Raw genomic sequence first — 20,590 nt, forward strand, 5'->3', positions numbered from 1 at the left:
GTATTTTTGACGTCGTTTTATTGCTACTCATGAGAACTACTGAGAGTTCACAACAAGTGAGCAAACAAAATACAGTTAAAAATTGCATTTCCATTACGTTTTCCAGTAAGTATATCCCTCTAAAATATATCCAATCCTGATAAATCCAGTATTTTAAGGCATAGTTGTAGAGTAAACATCAAGCTTCGTTCCACTCGCTGGTCTCTCGTTTAGATTAACATCTGTAGTTTCCATTTTTTAATCACAGATGTAGTATTGTAACAGCAGAATTGTGAGGAAAAAAAAAAATGGATATAGCCTACTTGGTCAAACAGGTGTTCAGCCAAACAAAACAAACTAGTTCAAGCCCTTGAACCTTAGAGATATTTCCAAGCGTTCCGTGGAAAATGAAAAATACACGCTAAGGAAAGATCATCCAGCATCTCGATAAAGTGAAAGTCCTTGAGTGCCGTTCATGAGCTCCTGATGCATCTCTGATGTGAAGCTCTGCCAGGGAGGCACCGCTTTCAGATAGAAAACACAGTGAATGCGCCACCTGGTGGACTGAAACAGAACGCCATTTTGTTTCTAGCAACAATCACCTGCTGTCATCAGGTTCACTCCAGATGGTTTGTTAAATAATGCCACACACAGGTCCAAGCAGAACAAGTAGTAACAACAACAACAACAACAACAACAGTAGTTTTATTTTATAGATATGAATTTATGGATTGTGTTCTACCGTAAAACATATTTACATTTCTTAAAACATTTCTGGCAACGCCTTTTTCCAGTTCTTTGCAGGTGTCCATCTATGGTTTTCAAACTGTCTGTAACTTAAAGGATTAGTTCACTTTCAAATTAAATTTGCCTGATAATTTCCTCACCCCCATGTCATCCAAGATGTTCATGTATTTCTTTCTTCAATCGAAAAGAAATTAAGGTTTTTGATGAAAACATTCCAGGATTATTCTCCATATAGTGGACTTCAATGGACTCCAGACGGTTGAAGGTCAAAATTACAGTTTCATTGCAGCTTCAAAGCGTTCTACACGATCCCAGATGAGAAATAAGGGTCTTATGTAGAGAAACCATCGCTCATTTTCTAAATTTTTTTTTTTTTTTACATTTTAACAATAAATTCTCATCTTGAACTAGCTCTCTTCTTCTTCTCTATTTGAATTCCAGCAGTGTAGACACTGTTAAGTGTATTACGGCCCTCCACAGGTCAAAGTTTGAACTAAATTGTCATATATAATATGCTAGTGCAAGTATATAACAATTAGTTCAAACTTTGACCTGTTGAGGGCAGTAATACACTTCTATTAGGAATTCTAATAGAGAAGAAGAAGAAGAGAGCTAGTTCAAGATGAGCATTTATGGTTAAAACGTATATAATTTTTTTTTTTTTTTTTTTTTTTAGAAAATGAGTGATAGTTTCTCTAGATAAGACCCTTATTTTTCATCTGGTATCGTTTAAAGCCCTTTGAAGGTGCACTGAAACTGTCATTTTGACCTTCAACCGTTTGGAAGCCACTGAAGTCCACTATAATGAGAATAATCCTGGAATGTTTTCATCAAAAACCTTAATTTCTTTTTGATTGACGAGAGAAAGACATGAACATCTTGGATGACATGGGGGGTGAGTAAATTATCAGGAAATTTTAGTTTGAAAGTGAACTAATCCTTTAACTTCTCTATTCTTCTCTAATTTCTGTGTTAGTGATCTGGAAGCAAACTTTATTTCTGACATCGTCCTTTACAGTGTAGACAGAGAGGCAAATATCCAGCCATGGACGTTCTTCTGCAAAGAAAATACAGACATTCTCTTACTCTAGATACTGAAGGAATGTAAAGACAACATTTTAGGAAATGAAATCTTTACCCAAACTGCTTTCTGGTGGTTGAATTGTGTCCATGATGGTCTGAATCTTGTCCTGCAAATCCTGACTGCCTGAAGCATCTACAGCAGAAACATGGAAGAACTTCTCCTGCAAAGAAAAAGACGGAGCGGATCACAAAAGCCTATTTCAAAAGAGAAAATAGCGCCCTCTGCTGATCAGATAATGTACAGCACTTTTACACATTTCAGCGGCTACTTGGCAAGATTTCAGAAACTAAAAGACATCAGGTGACTTGTTCATTTAAAATGTTTTTGTTTTAATAAAACATTTTTGAAAAAGAAGGGGGAAAATGGTTTTACTACTTTTAACAGGACAAATATGTGCACTTTATCCAGATATTTAATAAAATGGCATTGATATACTCACAGCGTTCTCCCACAGCAGAGCCTCTAATGTGTCCGTCCGGTCATCCAGTTCAAACTGGATTAACAATCTGTACTGCATCAGCTGAACTCCCAGAGCTGTGCGACAAAAAATGTGCAAATGTATATTTAGGCAGTTCATCCGTGTTTCTAAGTGCAGCTGAAGTGTCCAAATTCTTTTTAGGACAACAACATCACAAGAGACATTTAAAATGTTGGAAGATGAAACACTGAAATGATGCAAAGATCAGCCTTTTTTAAACACGCACCCGCAGATAACTCTCGGCCACATATTTTCAGGTCTCTGTTTGTGACCACTTTTTCCCTCTTTTTCTTTTTTATACTTAAAGGTGCAGTAAGCGATTTCTGAGAAACACTGTTTAAAGTGGATCAGACTGAGCATCAAACACACTTGTAGCCAATCAGCAGTAGGGGGCGTGTTCACTCATGATGGGGGAGGAGAGAGAGTGAGCAAGAGGGAGATTTGAAGAAACACTGTAGAAAGAGAGATGGCTGAGAGACATTACAAATGAGAAAATTTCAGAGGAATGTCTCAGGAAGCGGGAAGGCCTGAAAACGGACGCCATACATGAGTAACATTGGTTTTGCTGTTTCACAGAACCAAGATATGCTGTTGTTGTAATGTTAGCTGTAGTAACAGGACAGATTTAAGTGTCATTGTTTGTCTGGAGCTGGTGTGCTGCTCTTGTATATGAAGAGTTTGGTTCCAAAACACGATAAACGGCATAAAAAATAAAATAAAAAAAAAATCAGTAATGTATCTGGTCGGTATTGAAAAGTCATTTATTAATTTAGTGCAAAATGCGATATCCATCGTGTTATTCTGTCATGTTTCCTCCCTGTCTTTCCAAAACGCGACAAACGCCAGTCTCCCTTCTCTGCGGAAGGCGACATATCCGCTCAACCAATCACAGCGCACCATTCCACGCACTGTAAACAGTAATGGCGCCACTCTGAATACACCCGGCATCCTAGTTTTCCTTATCTGCTTTATGATTTGTGAGCAACAAAAACAGAAAAATGAATAATTTTGACGGCATTGATGAACCTGTGGTGGTTTCTGCGGTGGGGAAGAAACGCATCGAAATGTAATCATTTACGTGAGGAATGTAATCATTAAGAAGATGAGGCACTCGAGTCGGGAGGAGGAAAAATGCTGGCTGTTGCTTGTTCCACGACAGAATCAAACTTCTGTCACGGTCCCCAAAACTGAATCATGAACAGTTTTTAAGAAGCTGTTTGACTAAGAATGATTAATTCTTGAATCTGGCATTGCTAGTTTTTTTTTAACCATCTGGAAACAACAACAACAAGATTGCCAAAAATCTGCAAGGATTTATTAGCTATATTTTACTTTGTCACACCAGTATAGCACAGAGATGGGCACTCGAATTAGAGACTCGGACTCAAGTCACACTCGAGTCGTATTTCAACAGACTTCAGACTCCGACTCACAATCGACCTGAAATGACTTCAGACTTCGGCTCGGCACAAAAGACTGAATATTTTAAAAACGACTCAAGTCTTTTACCCTGAACTACTGATATAATAAATAAAGAATTCGTGTAGTGTTTAAATGGTTTTATAATATCTGCGTCACATATATTTCCTTACGTGTCGTGGTAGATCAGACTCTTGTCATAGAATTTGATTACGTATGTCCGTGCGCATAAACTCCGAAATGTCATAAGAGTCCCGTGCAACAGGACGGGAGCCAATGTGCCATATGTTATTTCTTTTGGGTTTATTATCTCGTCAGATCAGATAGATGCACAGAATGTGGGAAAACAATTGAAGACACCGGAACAACATCATCAAAATTTATGAGACATCGCATCCACAAAGGTTAGTCACATTAGCTCACACAACTAGCTATAGAGTCTGGGAACGTGACATCAGCAGCGCATTGCATTCTGGGACATTAGGTCACGGACAGTACAGTAGAGACTGGGAAATAGTGGAGGAAGATGTTAAAATTTATATTATACAGTTAAAAACATATTAGAATGGTGAACGCTGGCTGTGGTATGAACTATATGCATATACTGACCAGCGTGGAAAACGAATGTGAAATGGAGCGCCATTTTGTCCCATTTTCGGGACATTCTAAAAAGCTTAACGTGGCGTAATGTAAGTAAACATCATACTAATAGCCCAGAATTTGAACGCAACGCGTTTAATTTCACGTTTAACGTTTTCCTCCCATAGAAACTGTAAGTAATAGTTACAGCAAAGCAGATATGAACAACTTTTTTCTCGTAATTTAATGAGTTTATTCTCAACATTTTATCTCGACTTTTTTCTCGTAATTTAATGACTTTTTTCTCGTAATTTAATGACTTTATTCTCATAATTTAATGAGTTTATTCTCGTAATTTAACGACTTTTTTCTCGTAATTTAATTACTTGATTCTCAACATTTTATCTCGACTTTTTTCTCGAAATGTAACAACATTTTTCTCATAATTTAATGAATTGTTCTCGTAATTTAATGAGTTTATTTTCAACATTTTATTTCGACTTTTTTCTTGAAATTTAACAAGTTTAATCTCAAGATGGTTTTATTTTTTTATTATTTCTTGGCCCTAATCCTCTTCCATACACCACCCAAAAAACACAATAAATGAATAAATACATATTTTACATCTCCGTAATGAAAATCAACTTGTTTTCACTTATATCATGCACTTTTACCCACACCTTCACGACATAATACTTAATAAAATATAAGATGGGGAAAAAAGTATTCTTTTGCTCTTAATTTCATGCTATCTCCATAGATTGTACTTTGGAAACTAACTATAATCCAATCATTTACAACTGGGAATTCTTGCCTTCTCCAAAATTTTGTTATTGCTTTAAGCGCTATAATTCTCAATATTCCAAATAAATATAACTAATCTTTATTAAGTAACACAGGTCCTATAACCCCAAGACTATATTTAGCATCTTTATTATATTTGGTTTCTTAAAGATTTTTCTATTATCTAATTACTTATGTCCAATTTTGTCTTATTATTGTGTAAAAAATGTGTGTATAATGTACTTTAAATACACCACAGTCTCTCCAGCATCCCAAAGTGGACTGATTATATTTAGATGATATTTTCCCCCTTTTCATTATGGTTGCACCATTCAGAACTGAACTGAGAATGTTGTTTCAATTTTTATTTTAAGTTAAAGTAATATAACAAAGAAATAAAAAAAAAAAAAGTGAATAAATTCATGTATTATAAAGTATATATAAAAAAAAACATGACTTAATAATACATTACATTTTTCTGTATGAATGAGTCATCATACAACATCTAGAAACATTAGACATTAATAATCAGTTTCATGTGGCACCTATAGAAATTTGTTTTTAGTTTATACATTTTGATGGCTGTATTAATTGTTTTCACATTACAGAAGTTAGATTAGATAAATGTTTAATCGTAAAAATATTCTACATATTAGGTAATAAATAGGCATAAATTAGTGCAAAACGATGATACAATTATCAATTTTTTGAGGAAGTACCTTCAGCAACTGCCTGTTCATCCCAGGTCTCCACTCCAGTAAACACAGGGTTTTCAAACGTGTTCAGAGAGCACCGCTTACACCTGAGACATGCACACAAATATCCATTTAGACGTGATCGTATCCTTCAAACAGCGTTTACATGATAAGAGATGTACACACTGAATACCAGGGGAGTTTAAAATTAAGTATGTACGCCTGTCCTCTTACCCATAATATCTTTTGTCTCCAGAGAACAGGAAGGGAGCTGTGAGATCCATCAGGGTCATCCTGCCATTCTCTGATCTCACGGGAACCAGGTTTTTGTAATCGTGTGATAAAACACAAATCTCATCCAGCGTCGTTCCTGTAGATACAAAGCCATACCTTTAAACTAATGTCAAAAATATGTATTAAAAAAGCTTTTATTTGTATTCTGACGCACCCTCAATGAATATCAGCTGCATGTGAGTGCTGTCCCCCACCATGTCTCTGGATATGTGCATTGAGATGGTTCTGCCGGGTTCTCTGGAGCTCGCCGACGAAGTGGCGGCCCATTGCTCATCGCAAGGTTGGTTATCTCTCGCAGAGTCCCGAAAGACTTTAGCAACAGCGCTGTCATCGGGAACGTCTTTCCTGTCACATACAGACAAAGAAAATTTATTACTTGATTAAAAATATTACAGTTTAAAATAACTGTTTTCTATTTGAATATATTTTAAAATGTAATTTATTCCTTTGATGGCAAAGCTGATAGTTCACCCAAAAATGAGAAGTATCCCAAATATACTCACCCTCAGAGTTACTATTCTACCGGATGTTACAGGAAGCCAGTGATTATAGTTTATAAAGTTATAAATAAGAATATTTTTCTCACAAAATTGCATTACATCGCTTCAGAAGGCACTTATTCACTGGAGTCATATGGATTACTTTTATGATGGATGGATGCACTTTTTGGAGCTTCAAAAACTCGGGCACCAATCATTCCCATTACAAAGCTGGAAAGAGCCAGGATTTTTTTTAAAGGTGCTCTATGTAAGTTTTTGACTGTACTAAAGCATAAAAATACCATAATATGTTTGCAGATACAGTTGTGGCCAGAATTATTAGCCCCCTTCATAAATATGATCAAAGATGACTCTAAAAATAAATCTGCATTGTTTATCCTTTTAATCTTTAATTTATAAAATTAGCAAAAATCTAACCTTTCATTGAAGGAAAAGAATTGAAAGTGGGGGAAAATAACATTAAGAAATGTTTTTCTCCAAAACACGTTGCCCACAATTATTAGCACCCTTTTATTCAATACTTTTTGCAACCTCCTTTTGCCAAGATAACAGCTCTGAGTCTTCTTCTATGACGCCTGATGAGTTTGGAGAACACCTGAGAAGAGATCAGAGATCATTCCTTCATGCAGAATCTCTCCAGAACCTTCAGATTCCAGCTCCATGCTGGTGCTTCTTCTCTTCAGTTCACTTCACTCATTTTCTTTAGGGTTCAGGTCAGGGGACTGGGATGGTCATGGCAGAAGCTTCATTTTGTGATCAGTGACACATTTTTGTGCTGGTTTTGAGGTTTGTTTTGGATCATTGTCCCAACGGATGATCCAACCACAGCCCATTATAAGATTTCTAGCAGAAGCGGTCAGGTTTTGATTTTTTTATCTGTTGGTATTTGATAGAATCCATGAAGCCATGTATCTGAACAAGATGTCCAGGACCTCCAGCGGAAAAATAGGCCCACAACATTAGAGATCCAGCAGTATATTTAACCGTGGGCATGGGGCACTTTTTATCCATGTGTGCACCAAACCCATCTGGTGGGTTTGCTGCCAAGAAGGCTCTTGTTTTAGTTTCATCTGACCGTAGAAGCCAGTCCCGTTTGAAGTTCCAGTCTGGACTGACAACTGAATATGCTGGAGATCGTTTCTGGATGAGAGCAGAGGATTTTTCTTGAAACCCTCCCGAACATCTTGTGGGGATGTAGGTGCTGTTTGATCATTTTTTTTAGGCTTTCTGAGATTCAAGACTCAACTAATCTCTGCAATTCTCCAGCTGTGATCCTTGAAGAGTCTTTGGCCACTTAAACTCTCCTCCTCACCGTGTATTAGGATGATTTAGACACATGTCCTCTTTCAGTCAGATTTGTAACATCTTTAGTTGATTGGAACTTCTTAATTATTGCCCTGATAGTGGAAATGGGGATTTTCATGCTTCAGCTATTTTCTTACAGCCACTTTCTATTTTGTGAAGCTCGACAATCTTTTGCTCCACATCAGAACTATATTCTTTGTTTTTTCTCATTGTGATCAATGATTAAGGGAATTTGGCCTTTGTGTTTCCTCATGTTTATACTCCTGTGGAACAGGAAGTTATGGCTGGACAATTTCATGTTCATGATCACCCCAGTGAGCTAAACATTTTTTAAATATGAATGCGAATATACTTCAGAGATATTTTACTCATAAAAAATTCTAGGGGTGCTAATAATTGTGGGCAACGTGTTTTGGAGAAAAACATTTATTTCTTAATGCTATTTTCCCCCACTTTCAATTCTTTTCCTTCAATGAAAGGTTAGATTTTTGTTAATTTTATGAATAAAAGATCAAAAGGATAAACAATGCAGATTTATTTTTAGAGTCATCTTTGATCATATTTATGAAGGGGTCTAATAATTCTGGCCACAACTGTATTTATTAAACATGCTCAGTTCATATACTCGTTTCTCTGAAAACCATTGCTACAACCAGTTATTTTACTTTGAAATTTGCGTTCGGTGTCGGAATTTTTGTTTTTGTTTTGGTCTGTGCAAGGCCGCAAGTTGCCAATTTACCCAATAGTATTTCACCACCCCGGGTTGCCAGTTGGCGGAAAACACATGCAGCGAATTGCAGCCATGGAACCCGCGAACAGATTGGGTCAGAGATCGCAGATTCTACCCGACCTAAAAAGCCTCAGCATCCATCTAAAAATCTCTATGAACGGAAGCATATTAAAACGCGATATCAACTTATCATAAATCAATAAATCAACTAATTATTTTACAGTGTCTAAGTCTGCTCGCCTTTCAATGTCAATTGAGCTCACTCCTGTTGCTTCACCCTGTCAAAAATATTTTTGCTGCGCCAAAAAAAAACAAAATAACAACTTATATAGTGATGGCCGATTTCAAAACACTGCTTCAGGAAGCTTCGGAGCATTATGAATCGTTTGTGTCGAATCATGATTCGGATCGCGTGTCAAACCGGCAAACTGCTGAAATCACGTGACTTTGGCGCTCCGAACCGCTGATTCGACACAAAAGATTCATAACGCTCCGAAGCTTCCTGAAGCAGTGTTTTGAAATCGGCCATCACTATATAAGTTGTTATTTTGTTTTTTTGGCGCACCAAAAATATTCTCGTCGCTTTATAATATTAATATTGAACCACTGTACTCACATGAACTGATTTAAATATGTTTTTAGTACATTAATGGATCTTGAGAGAGGAAATGTCATTGCTGGCTATGCAGGGCTCTGATTTCAACAAAAATATCTTAATTTGTGTTCCGAAGATTAATGAAGGTCTTACGGGTGTAGAACGGCATGATGTGGAGTAATAAATGAGATTATTTTAATTTTTGGGTGAACTAACCCTTTAACTTTTGCAGATTTGTTCTGCTTAATAGCCACCAGGGGGCAAAGAAGACAGTACAAATCTAGCAGAATAAATCTGAGGTTCAAGTCTGCTACTCTAGAACAAAATGTGCACAAATATACCTCTATTCTAGGATCAAAATGAGACCCATTTTGAAATAAAGATGCCCTTGAACCAGTATAAATCACACAAATGTAATTTTATTTAAATGTTTATTGTTTATGTGTGTAAGGTTAATGTTTACTTTGCTCTGATTGGTCAGATGGCCCAGTCTGTTGTGATTGGTCTGCTGCTTACAGAATGAGTCGGAAAAGAAACGGCCAAAATTGAATTTCAGCTCCAGATACTCCTCAGCACTTTCATACACAGTGATCTGAACAGTAACAATGGCGTTGGTTTTAGCTAATCAATTGAAGCCTAATCCTTTGGAAGTGCATCAAAGCACAGAAAACAGCGTTTCATCTCGACATGTCAGTAACACAAGACACTTCCAGCATCAGCTACAACTACAGTGTTTGAGGGTCAAAGTAGACATTTGATCATGGGTAGGCAATGAAGACCACAGGCTGGCATTATGCAAATTTGTTACAAACGTATGTAGGCTCATGCAGGAAGTAAGAATGGAATTACTGACGACTCATTTCAGGTAGTTAAGAATCGATTCTTTCTTTTGTCAAGCACTTTGATCTAGGAAACTTTGCAGAACTTTTACATTCACAAACAGCAAAAAGCATAATAGGAGCACTTTAAACAACTAACAATTATGTATACATTCAACCTTCTCAGTATTCTTTCCATGGATGCCTACTAGTCAAGAGTAGGTTGCAGTAAGCATGGGACTCACATTGTTTTACACTTGGAGCAGAAGAGCTTCAGGCACTGGTATAACTGCTGGGGATGGTACTTCTTCACCCGGGCTCGGACATGACATGACAGCGGGGGTGTGGAGCGCTTCACCTGGGCCAGTGTGAGCTGCTGCGTGTTGTGCTTACATGTCCGCACTGAACAATCACATATTTATAATAGAAACAGTTTGTCAGAGCTGCGGCTTAGTAGTTAGAGTTACCGTGAAAAGGAAGTTGCGACTTTTCTTGAGTGAAACGGCTTGTCAAAGAAAAAGAATTAGATTTCATGGTGACTTTAACACATGTGATGCAACATATCGAACTGTGGTGAAAGTGATGTACAGTAGATTTGAATCTGGCTCTTAAAGGTGCCCTAGAATTAAAAATTTAATTCACCTTGGCATAGTTGAATAACAAGAGTTCAGTACATGGAAATGACATACAGTGAGTCTCAAATACCATTGTTTCCTCCTTCTTTTATAAATCCCATTTGTTTAAAAGACCTCCGAAGAACAGGCGAATCTCAACATAACACCGACTGTTACGTAACAGTTGGGATCATTAATATGTACGCCCCCAATATTTGCATATGCCAGCTCATGTTCAAGGCATTAAACAAGCTAGTATTAACGTCTGGATCTGTGCACAGCTGAATCATCAGACTAGGTAAGCAAGCAAGAACAATAGTGAAAAATGGCAGATGGAGCAATAATAACTGACATGATTCATGATATCATGATATTTTTAGTGATATTTGTAAATTGTCTTTCTAAATGTTTCGTTAGCATGTTGCTAATGTACTGTTAAATGTGGTTAAAGTTAGCATCGTTTCTTACTGTATTCATGGAGACGAGAGCCGTCGCTATTTTCATTATTAAACACTTGCAGTCTGTTTAATTCATAAACAACTTCATTCTTTATAAATCTCTCCAACAGTGTGTAATGTTAGCTTTAGCCACGGAGCACTATCAAACTCATTCAGAATCAAATGTAAACATCCATTTAAATACTCTACTTATGCGATTAGTCATGCTGCATGACGAACACTTTGTGAAGATCCATTTTGAGCTTTATATTAGCTGTGTGAACTTTGTTTATGCTGTTTAAGGCAGTTGCGAGCTCGGGGGGCGTGGAGCACGAGAATTTAAAGGGGCCACAGCCTGAATTGGCGCATATTTAATGATGCCCCAAAATAGGCAGTTAAAAAAATTAATTAAAAAAAAATCTATGGGGTATTTTGAGCTGAAACTTCACAGACACATTCAGGGGACACCTTAGACTTATATTACATTTTTTGAAAACACGTTCTACGGCACCTTTAACATTTACTCTTCACTTTTACTGTAGAGCAGGATGTGAGGTTTTTTTTTTTTTTTTTTTTTTACCTGTATAAGGTGGTCCTGTATCTGCTTCTCCATCTGAAATAAAAACGATAACACTTTTAATCATTAAAGCTTATTTATGGTTTTATTCATCTGTGGTGGAGAAAAAGCTTTGAGAAGTCATTAAAACCTAATAATATATAATATATCTATACCTGGTTCTTCATCATTTGGCAAGACTAGAAGAAAACATAAGCATATACAGATGAAGACCAGCTGAGCATGACACAAAACTGGATATAAATTGGAAACTAAAAGAGGCACTACCAACCTACAGCCTCTGGCGGTGTGTACCAAATCTCCAGTAATGTGCCATCATTTATGTCATCATGCTCATCCAGATCGACATGATTCTCCAGCACACTGAATATTGATCAGTAGAGAGAGAGAGAGAAAGAAAAGAAGAGAGACACGAAGAGAATGTCAGGTAGACAGCTAAGGGGCCACAGAAGTTATTTTATAATGCAAATGAAAATCATGATACTCATGACTTCAGCAAATTCTTATATATCCAGACTATGTGTGTGCGTGTATAATGTATATATACACACATACATGCATACACACACACCACCACCACCGTTCAAAAGTATGATTTCTGAAGGATCATGTGACACTGAAGACTGGGGTAATGGTTGAGAAAATTCAGAATAATTCAAAATAAATGAATAAATTTAATTTGAAATTGTAAAAAAAATAAATAAAAAACTTTAAAAAAAATATCTTACCAACCCCAAACTTTAGAACGGTATTTTGTGTTTGTGTTTGTGCAGAGAGATTGGTTCAATCTAAATTGACATTGTGGATTCATAATCTAATTTAAATCTGGAAACAATCAAAAAGAACAAAGTAAAACAAATGTAAAACAAAGCAACATTATGAAACAAAATAAGAAATATTTAAGATTCTGCACCATTTTACATCACTAATCAAATTTGTTATGCTGATCATATATTTCTTGTAATAGAAAAAAAAAAACAAACAACAACAAAAAAAAAAACAAACAGGCATTTTCAGTGGTCTTCTATGGAAGAGGATTAGTGCCAAGCAATAATAAAAAAATAAAACCATCAAGATTAAAGTTGTTAAATTTCGAGAAAAAAGTCAAGATAAAATGTTGAGAATAAACTCGTTAAATTACGAGAAAAACGTTGTTAAATTACGAGAAAATATTTGTTAAATTATGAGAAAAATTTTGTTAAATTTCGAGAAAAAAGTTGAGATAAAATGTTGAGAATAAACTCGTTAAATTACGAGAAAAAACTCGTTAAATTTAGAGAAAAAAGTCGAGATAAAATGTTGAGAATAAAGTCATTAAATTATGAGAAAAAGTCATTAAATTACGAGAACAAATTCGTTAAATTACGAGAAAAAACTTGTTAAATTTCGAGAAAGTCAAGATAAAATGTTGTGAATAAAGTCATTCAATTAAGAGAAAAATGTAATTAAATTACGAGAAAATATTCGTTAAATTATGAGAAAAATTTCGTTAAATTTTGAGAAAAAAGTCAAGATAAAATGATGAGAATAAAGTCATTAAATTACGAGAAAAACAATTAAATTACGAGAAAATATTAGTTAAATTATGAGAAAAATGTCGTCAAATTTCGAGAACAAATTCGTTAAATTACGAATTTGTTCTCATAATTTAATGTCCTTTTTCTCATAATTTAACAACTTTAATCTCGAGATGGTTTTATTTTTTTATTATTGCTTGGCCCTAATCCTCTTCCGTAGTCTTCAGACTCACCTCTTGAGGGACTGTAGATCAGGGCTCTCTGCAGGAAGGCTGCGTAAGCCTCGTCCATATGTCGTCCCTCCATGGAGGTGGAAACTGAGATGTTCAGGTTGTTCTGGCTGCTGGTCCGGAGCTTTCTGAAGGAGTGAATGGAGATTGTAGAACCGCAGGAACGTGCCGGGCTGAACGCAAACACAAACAGAAGGATGTTTTCATTACAATGTCAGTTTCTTCAACTCTAAAGACTGATGAATCTGGGAATTCTTCAAGTACGAGCTGCTCAGGTCCTGCCACATTATCTCCACAGGATTCAAGTCTAGACTTTGATTATTCCACCCTAACAATTTCATTTAGCTCCTATTCAGCCATTCAGACAAAGGAAATTGTAACCCTTTCAAAACTGCTATCTCAGCTTTCCCCTTAGCTGTTTTGGAAATATTTTTAATGCTACATTCTGTACCTGTAGAAGTTTTAAAGTGGCCACTTCACTCTCTATAGAACGCCTGTCTGTGTTCAATCTTCTAAAACTACCAACTAAAATGTAGCTGTTTTCTTCATTTCAAGCCTACTGGGGCAATTACTTCGACAGGGACTTCTATTAAATAAATGAAATAAAGATTTCAAAACTATGCTTTTTCAGGTTGAAATTTCATTTGAAGATATGAAACCAGTCAGAGAGAATTATGCAATTAATGTGGCTTAATGTCCTCTATCAATATGAAATGAACATGATTGAATGCATGTTTATTCTCAACATTTTATTTAGACTTCATTCTCAAAATGTAACAAGTTTATTCCCAACATTGTATTTTGGCTTTTTTTTTTCATTAAATTAATGTGTTTTTCCTCAAAACACGACTTCATTTTCAAAATTTAATGGAGTTTATTCTCAACATTGTATTTCGACTTTTTTCCACAAAATTTAACAAGTTTTTTCTCAAAACACAACTTCATTCTTGAAATTTAATGAATTTATTCTAAACATTGTGTTTCAACTTTTTTTTTTCTTCACGAAAACGACTTTAATCTCATGATGGTTTTATTTTTTATTATTGCTTTGCCCTAATCCTCTTCCATAGAAAACAGTTGAGCTGCTTAATATTTTTGTGGAAATTGCTTTTTTTTTTTCCAGTATTCTATGATGAATAGAAAATCCAATAGAACACCATTTATTTGAAATAGAAATCTTTTCTAATATTATAAATGTTTTTACAGTCATTTTAATCAATTTAAGCATTCTTGCTGAGTAAAACTATTTTCTTTGAAAAAAAAAAAAAAAAAAAAAAAACTTATTCCACCTTTTGACCTGTATTGTAAATACATAACTTATGATTAAAAAAAAAAAAAACTTTGTCACTGCATCTATACCTTGACCATTTTTAAATCTCTATTCTAGCACTTAAATGCATAAAATGTAACTTAATTTTCAATTATCTGTCCAGCAGGGGGAGCTACGGCACTAAAGTTGAACAATAGGGTCTCAACATTACAGTAAGAAGATGGAAAGAAAAAATGTGTTGGTCCCCCGAGATCACTATGAGCAACATGAAGACAGACAGAGAGACCCTGAATCACTTAATGAACACTTGTGCAACAACACTGTCTTCATTATGGACATTAAATAGACAAGTAGTGGATATGATATCAAAACACTTCTAAACAGTCTGTCTCAGATTTCTGTTCTACATTTATAATCAGGTTCTGGGAGTCGTCCTATAGCTGTACACCGTTGACGTCATCTTTGGGGTTTCGGGCGAAAGCCATCTCTTTGTTTACCTGATTTTACCTCCTAGTCTCTGTTTGTACAGAGATCTGAAGTAAGCCTTAGTGCTGGCATTCACATAAACGGGCTGGAAGCAATACAGCCCCTAGACAGTGCTTCTATACAGCCTAAAAAAGGCATTATGGAGGAGCAAACCAAATTATTTGGACAAACTGAATGGTGGCATCAATTATTCAGCATCAATATTTGATTGAAACAGACTTATTCCAGAAACAGAACAAGGTGGGTAACCACATTCAGAGAAAACAGGCTTGTTTTCCATGAGTGCAAATGTGATTCAGCTCATTACCATCTTGCTTGATAAGCTGACAACTGAAAACTGGGGTGTGAGATTGGAGCTAAAAAGAGAACTTGGGAGTTTGGCTCCATAAAGTTGGCCTTGCAGAAATCTGGTTGGATCTTTTGAGATAACCAAATGTTTTTGTTCATATCCAACAGCACAAACAGACACTAAACTCCCAGACCGGTGCTTTATTCTTCTGGACAAACAATCAGACAAGAATTGAACATCACAATGCTAGCCTGTGCCACAATCATTTACAAAACACCAACGTTAGTTTCAACAACCTTGAGATATGAGTGATATAAAGTCATGAACAGAAATAAATGGATATGCAGTACCATTATTATCACCACCAACATCACTTTCTGAATTTGAATACACGCTTAAAAATAAATCTTCCAAAAGGAGGATTTTTGAAGCAACACAGAGAAACGTTTTTTGGTTCCACAAAGAACCTTTCAGTAAACAGTTATTAAAAAGAGATTTTTTTTTCTTAGTCTGAAGAACATTTGAATAATTTAAAGAAACTTTAAAGAACCTGTAAAGAACCTTTAGTGCAGTGGATGTTAAAGGTTCTTTATGGAACCAGAGAACCATTGTTTTTAAGAGTGTGGAAAGGAATAGTCCAAAAATTATTTATATTTACTCACCATCATGCCATTCCAAACTAGAGGCTGTACTTTAAAAGTATTTTTACTGTTTTACTTTGAAATGAATACAAACTTTCCCACCTTAGTTAAAATCCCTATTTGATTTTTATCCCCCTTGGAAGGTGATTTTTTAAAAGAAAATTTCTCTTAAAAAAAAAAAAAACTTTAATATAATGGCAAATAACAAAATGACAATGAAGCACCATTAAAGTATAATAAAAGGGATTTATAGTCCAAATCCTTTGAAGCACTCAAACAAACAAACTGAATTTAAAAAGGTACACTATACAACTTTTTTTTTGTTCAAAAATAACAAAATTGAATATATCATAAATAAATCAATACATTTAATACATCAATACATCATCAATTCTTCTACAAAACATGGTTTTGTTTTACATTGATTCACTATGGTAAGTCTATTATAAGTGTTTATATTTTAGACCTGTCGGGATGGTTTTCGAGGGAAATCTCATCATATCCGTAAATAAAGAAAAGTTGGTCCAGGAGTGGCATAGGTTAGTTGTCACAAAGGGCAAGAAAGGCTGACATGGAGCCAGAAAATCTTGAACCTCCAGGGAATCACCTATTTTAAACAAATGCAGAATAAACGGGAGTCTGCTGGCAAAAAGAGAATGCGACTAAGCTTGTAATAAAACAAGAACCAACATTGGCTTGTCTTTTCAGATATAGTGAGAACTGAGGGATTTGAAATGTTGTAAAAGCGAAATGGAGATGGTGTTTTTATTACTCAACAAGTGAGTAAGGTATTTTATTGAACAGAGTAATTACCGTATGTAGCTCTCTAATAGTTCGTTGTAAAGCATTATCTATTGCGAAGGGTCATTTCATTATGGCTGTTGTAGCGATGTGCTGGAATTTATTTTCAAGGAAGTAGCGTGTCTATTAATCCTGTTATCAGCATGATCACAGAGGGTTTTTTCACAGCCTACCTGACTGAAAGAGCTCATTATTTATGCAGGTCATTACTCATTATGCAATTCTTTTGTCTTCTCAGGTGTAAATGACCCATTATTCATAATGATTCACGCCTCTACGCATACTGTGTTTCTTGACCAAAGATGTTTTAGAAAATTTAAATCTCTATATTGTTTTACATGAATGAGTAGGCAGCATAATTTTTACCTCATTTTGAAGCAAAAACTCTAGTCTATAACCTCCAATACCCAGAACTCTTGTGAACACAGATTTAATATATATTTTTTTGTCTTTATTTCAGTGACTTGAGTTTTTTGTTTTTTCAATAACCACGCATAAACGTTATTCCTTCAAAAACACAAACATGTACATACATGTTCCTCACATATTATTGTAGCCTAGTTTGTGCTGAATACAGTGTAATGACACTTTTTCCATTAATATGTTTATGAACAACTGAAAAAAGCACAAATGTCAGGGCATGTCAAAACTTCTCAAGGGCCCCAAAAATCCTCAGACCCCTGAGGGTTAATGGGTAAAGCTATAGTAATGTAGTAATATAGTAATAATCATCCGCAGTCATGCAGATCCGAAGCACAACCAATACAATGTTCTTCCGTAAAATGTATGCAGTTTTTTTTTTAACTGCTAGAGGGCCAATATTTACTTAGTGTACCTTTAAACAGTTATTCTCTGAAAATTTTCCTTCATTGACGTCAATGATGAATAGTCAACACATCCGTTTCTCTCAGACAAAGCTTTTGTACGACTTCATAAGACTTGGAACATAGCGCACAAAATTGCATGGACCACTTCTATGATACATTTGTGTTGTCCCAGTCCCAATTCACTTATATTATATGTAAAAGGAGCTTCTATATCTATATCTGCGCAGAAAAAGTCACAGGTTTGGAATGACATGAGAATGAGTATATGATAACAATTTAAAGTTTTGTATTAACTATTCCTACATCAGATCAGACTTGCAGCATTTTCCTTGAGAAATGATTCAGAACATAAAGCCATTGGTAGAGACAAATCTACATATACTTGGTATTCTCCTACTCAAGCTCACTGCACGGTTGGTTACGCACAGCAGGGAAGGAGACGGGCTGCTCGGCACAGGTGTGCACTAGCTTGGCATGAAGCTCCTCTGATGGTGCTGGCGAGGCCAGCAGAAAAACTGCAACGTTCCTCAACTCTAATCCTACATGGAAAATTCCATTACCCCAAGCTTTGTTGATGTGTGTGGCTGGATAGAACAAACTTTGTCCGAACCCTCATCTATGTGGAAAAACGAATAGGGATTGAGGAGCAAGAAAATCTGCCTTTCATGAAAAAACAAAAAAAAACAAAAAACAATATTCGTAACACATGCTGGTGAAAATGAACAAATAGAGGCAAAGTGCACACTTAAAAAAGTATTTTGTGAAGACATCAAACAATAATTAAAAACCAATGAGGTTACGGCCTAAAGTATATGTGTAAATATAATAGATACAAAAGGTAACACACTGAAAAACATATGGCGCTGACCAGATGGGTGAAAAAAGCTTTGTTTAGCAACATAATGAAGTGTTTCATGACCAGAAAAATGTACACTTAGATCATCCATCAATATGGATGTTAAGTAACACACAATAAATTACAAAATGCCCAATGCAACACCCATAAACTTGCATGAAATTCCAGGTTCAATATAAGTTAAAGGGATAGTTTATCCAAAAATGAAAATTATCCCATGATTTACTCACCCTCAAGCCATCCTAGGTGTATGTGATCTTTCAGAAGAACACATTCAGAGTTATATCGAAATCCTCTGACAATTCTCTTTAAAAATGATCGTTTTATACTTATCTGTGACGGGTGATTTATTTTGCTCTATCCTCTGCGTTCATCATTATGTTGTGCGTCAGGTCAAAGGACACTCTTCCGCCGCAAATCGACTTGTGCATTCTGCGTATAGGCGTCAGCCAGAAGCTATTTATTTGAATTTATAAAGTTGTAAATATGGATATTTTTCTTACAAAAACTCATTGCTTCGCTTCAGAAGCCCTTTATTAACCCCCTGGAGTTGTATGGATTACTTTTTTCATGGATGGATGCATTACTTTTGGCTTCAAAATGCTCGTGTGAAAAATTCCGCATTTCGCTGCGTTATAAAGTTCAAGTTTGGTGAACTCTAACCTGCGAATTCGCATCACGTGAAGACGTGCGACCAGTAGAAGATCGATTCGTCACGGCATGACCTCTTGACTGAATTAAAAGAATTATATTTTTGCTAAGTCGAGTAGGTTCTATATTTTTACATTTTAATGTATTACTTTAAGTTATGTGTTGAATTCATGTTTATAAGAAAGACGCTTGATCGTGACGTCATATCACGACCGTTACAGGATCCGAAAAAAAATTGCACGTTCAAAGTCTAGTGTGACCGCGCCTTTAGACCATGAAAGGTATCGGACCCATTTAAATTCTGCAGAGCATGCTATATTTTAAAGTGATATAGAGGAGATTAGGAGGATAAACAGTTGGATATTAAAAGGAAACTGAGGTTTTACTGAGTTTAACAGCTCTGGCCGAGCTGTGATATAAACAAAACGCTACTGGCCATTTTAAAAAAGTGGCGGGGCTGTTCGATATATCGCCCTGTCTTCCTGTTTCAGTTGAAATTATGTCAACAATTTGAATAATGGTGCACAACACCATTATTCGATGTGTTGTTCCAATCTGGAACAACAAATTGAATAATGGTGTGCGTTCCAAGACACTTCAGCGGGCCTTTAACTTGGAATTTTCCTTTAAGACTATATACTGCATATACTATCCCAAAAAGCATTGTTTTTTATTTCTCTAGTCCAGGCTAGAATATGGGCTCCCAAGCCTCAAAAAAAAGACTAGCTGTGCAGATTTCTGAAAGAGTCTGTAACTCTGCAGCTATTCTCTCCGCACTCGCTTCTCTTTTCAAAGAGAAATGCTGCGTTTTGTCAGCAAATACTGTGCTTAAGACAGACTCTCCATTGTCTGACAGCTGACAATTCCTGAAGTGCCCTACCATATGCTTGCACAAGTCATATTTAATAAGAGTGCTAAGAATATCAATTTCTTTTTTCATCTGTGTAGAATAATTTTGAGTTTGAGAAAACTTTAAAAATGTTTTGTTTTTAATTATTTCTAGACAAGTGTGAAAATGAATGTTTTATTACAAAAACATGCATGGGTAATGACAGTCAATTAAGACATACACATATATATATATATTTCTAAAACAATGCTTTAAACAGCATGCTGATCCTTAGACAGTTAAAACTAGGGATACGCTAATTAAAATTCTGTCCCATTAACAATAATTATCTGAATGTTTTGACAGGTGATAAATAGCCACGTTTAAATTAAGCTATTTTATATGAAAAATAAAATGCTAAAAACTAAAATTACTCAATTTAAATGCTACAAATGAATTTATGCATAACATATTGTACAGTAAGAAAAAAAAGTATTTTCATTTTTAGATTAGCTAATGATTAATGAACAGTGAAAATTATTACTGTTTTTATAGATTA

The 20,590-nt window shown here is 35.4% G+C and overlaps 1 protein-coding gene across 3 annotated transcripts in view; it reads right to left on the bottom strand.

Moving 5' to 3' along the window:
* Nucleotides 1-1,619: 1,619 nt before the first annotated feature.
* The window catches only part of pot1 (protection of telomeres 1 homolog), a 51,911-nt gene continuing 32,940 nt past the window's right edge, over nucleotides 1,620-20,590 (bottom strand). For 2 of the 3 annotated variants that reach the window (XM_067379458.1, XM_067379456.1), the window contains 11 exons: nucleotides 13,385-13,554; nucleotides 11,906-11,997; nucleotides 11,790-11,813; nucleotides 11,638-11,670; nucleotides 10,252-10,408; nucleotides 6,213-6,403; nucleotides 5,999-6,134; nucleotides 5,789-5,871; nucleotides 2,250-2,344; nucleotides 1,865-1,970; nucleotides 1,620-1,783 (listed from right to left, as the gene is read on the bottom strand). In XM_067379458.1, the coding sequence (XP_067235559.1) occupies nucleotides 1,677-1,783; nucleotides 1,865-1,970; nucleotides 2,250-2,344; nucleotides 5,789-5,871; nucleotides 5,999-6,134; nucleotides 6,213-6,403; nucleotides 10,252-10,408; nucleotides 11,638-11,670; nucleotides 11,790-11,813; nucleotides 11,906-11,997; nucleotides 13,385-13,554 (1,194 nt within the window). In that variant the 3' untranslated portion in view covers nucleotides 1,620-1,676. The remainder of the gene's footprint in view (nucleotides 1,784-1,864; nucleotides 1,971-2,249; nucleotides 2,345-5,788; nucleotides 5,872-5,998; nucleotides 6,135-6,212; nucleotides 6,404-10,251; nucleotides 10,409-11,637; nucleotides 11,671-11,789; nucleotides 11,814-11,905; nucleotides 11,998-13,384; nucleotides 13,555-20,590) is intronic. The other variant, XM_067379457.1, reaches the window with a different exon arrangement.

The sequence above is a fragment of the Chanodichthys erythropterus genome, chromosome 24 (assembly GCF_024489055.1).
Source record: "Chanodichthys erythropterus isolate Z2021 chromosome 24, ASM2448905v1, whole genome shotgun sequence".
NCBI lineage: Eukaryota > Metazoa > Chordata > Actinopteri > Cypriniformes > Xenocyprididae > Chanodichthys > Chanodichthys erythropterus.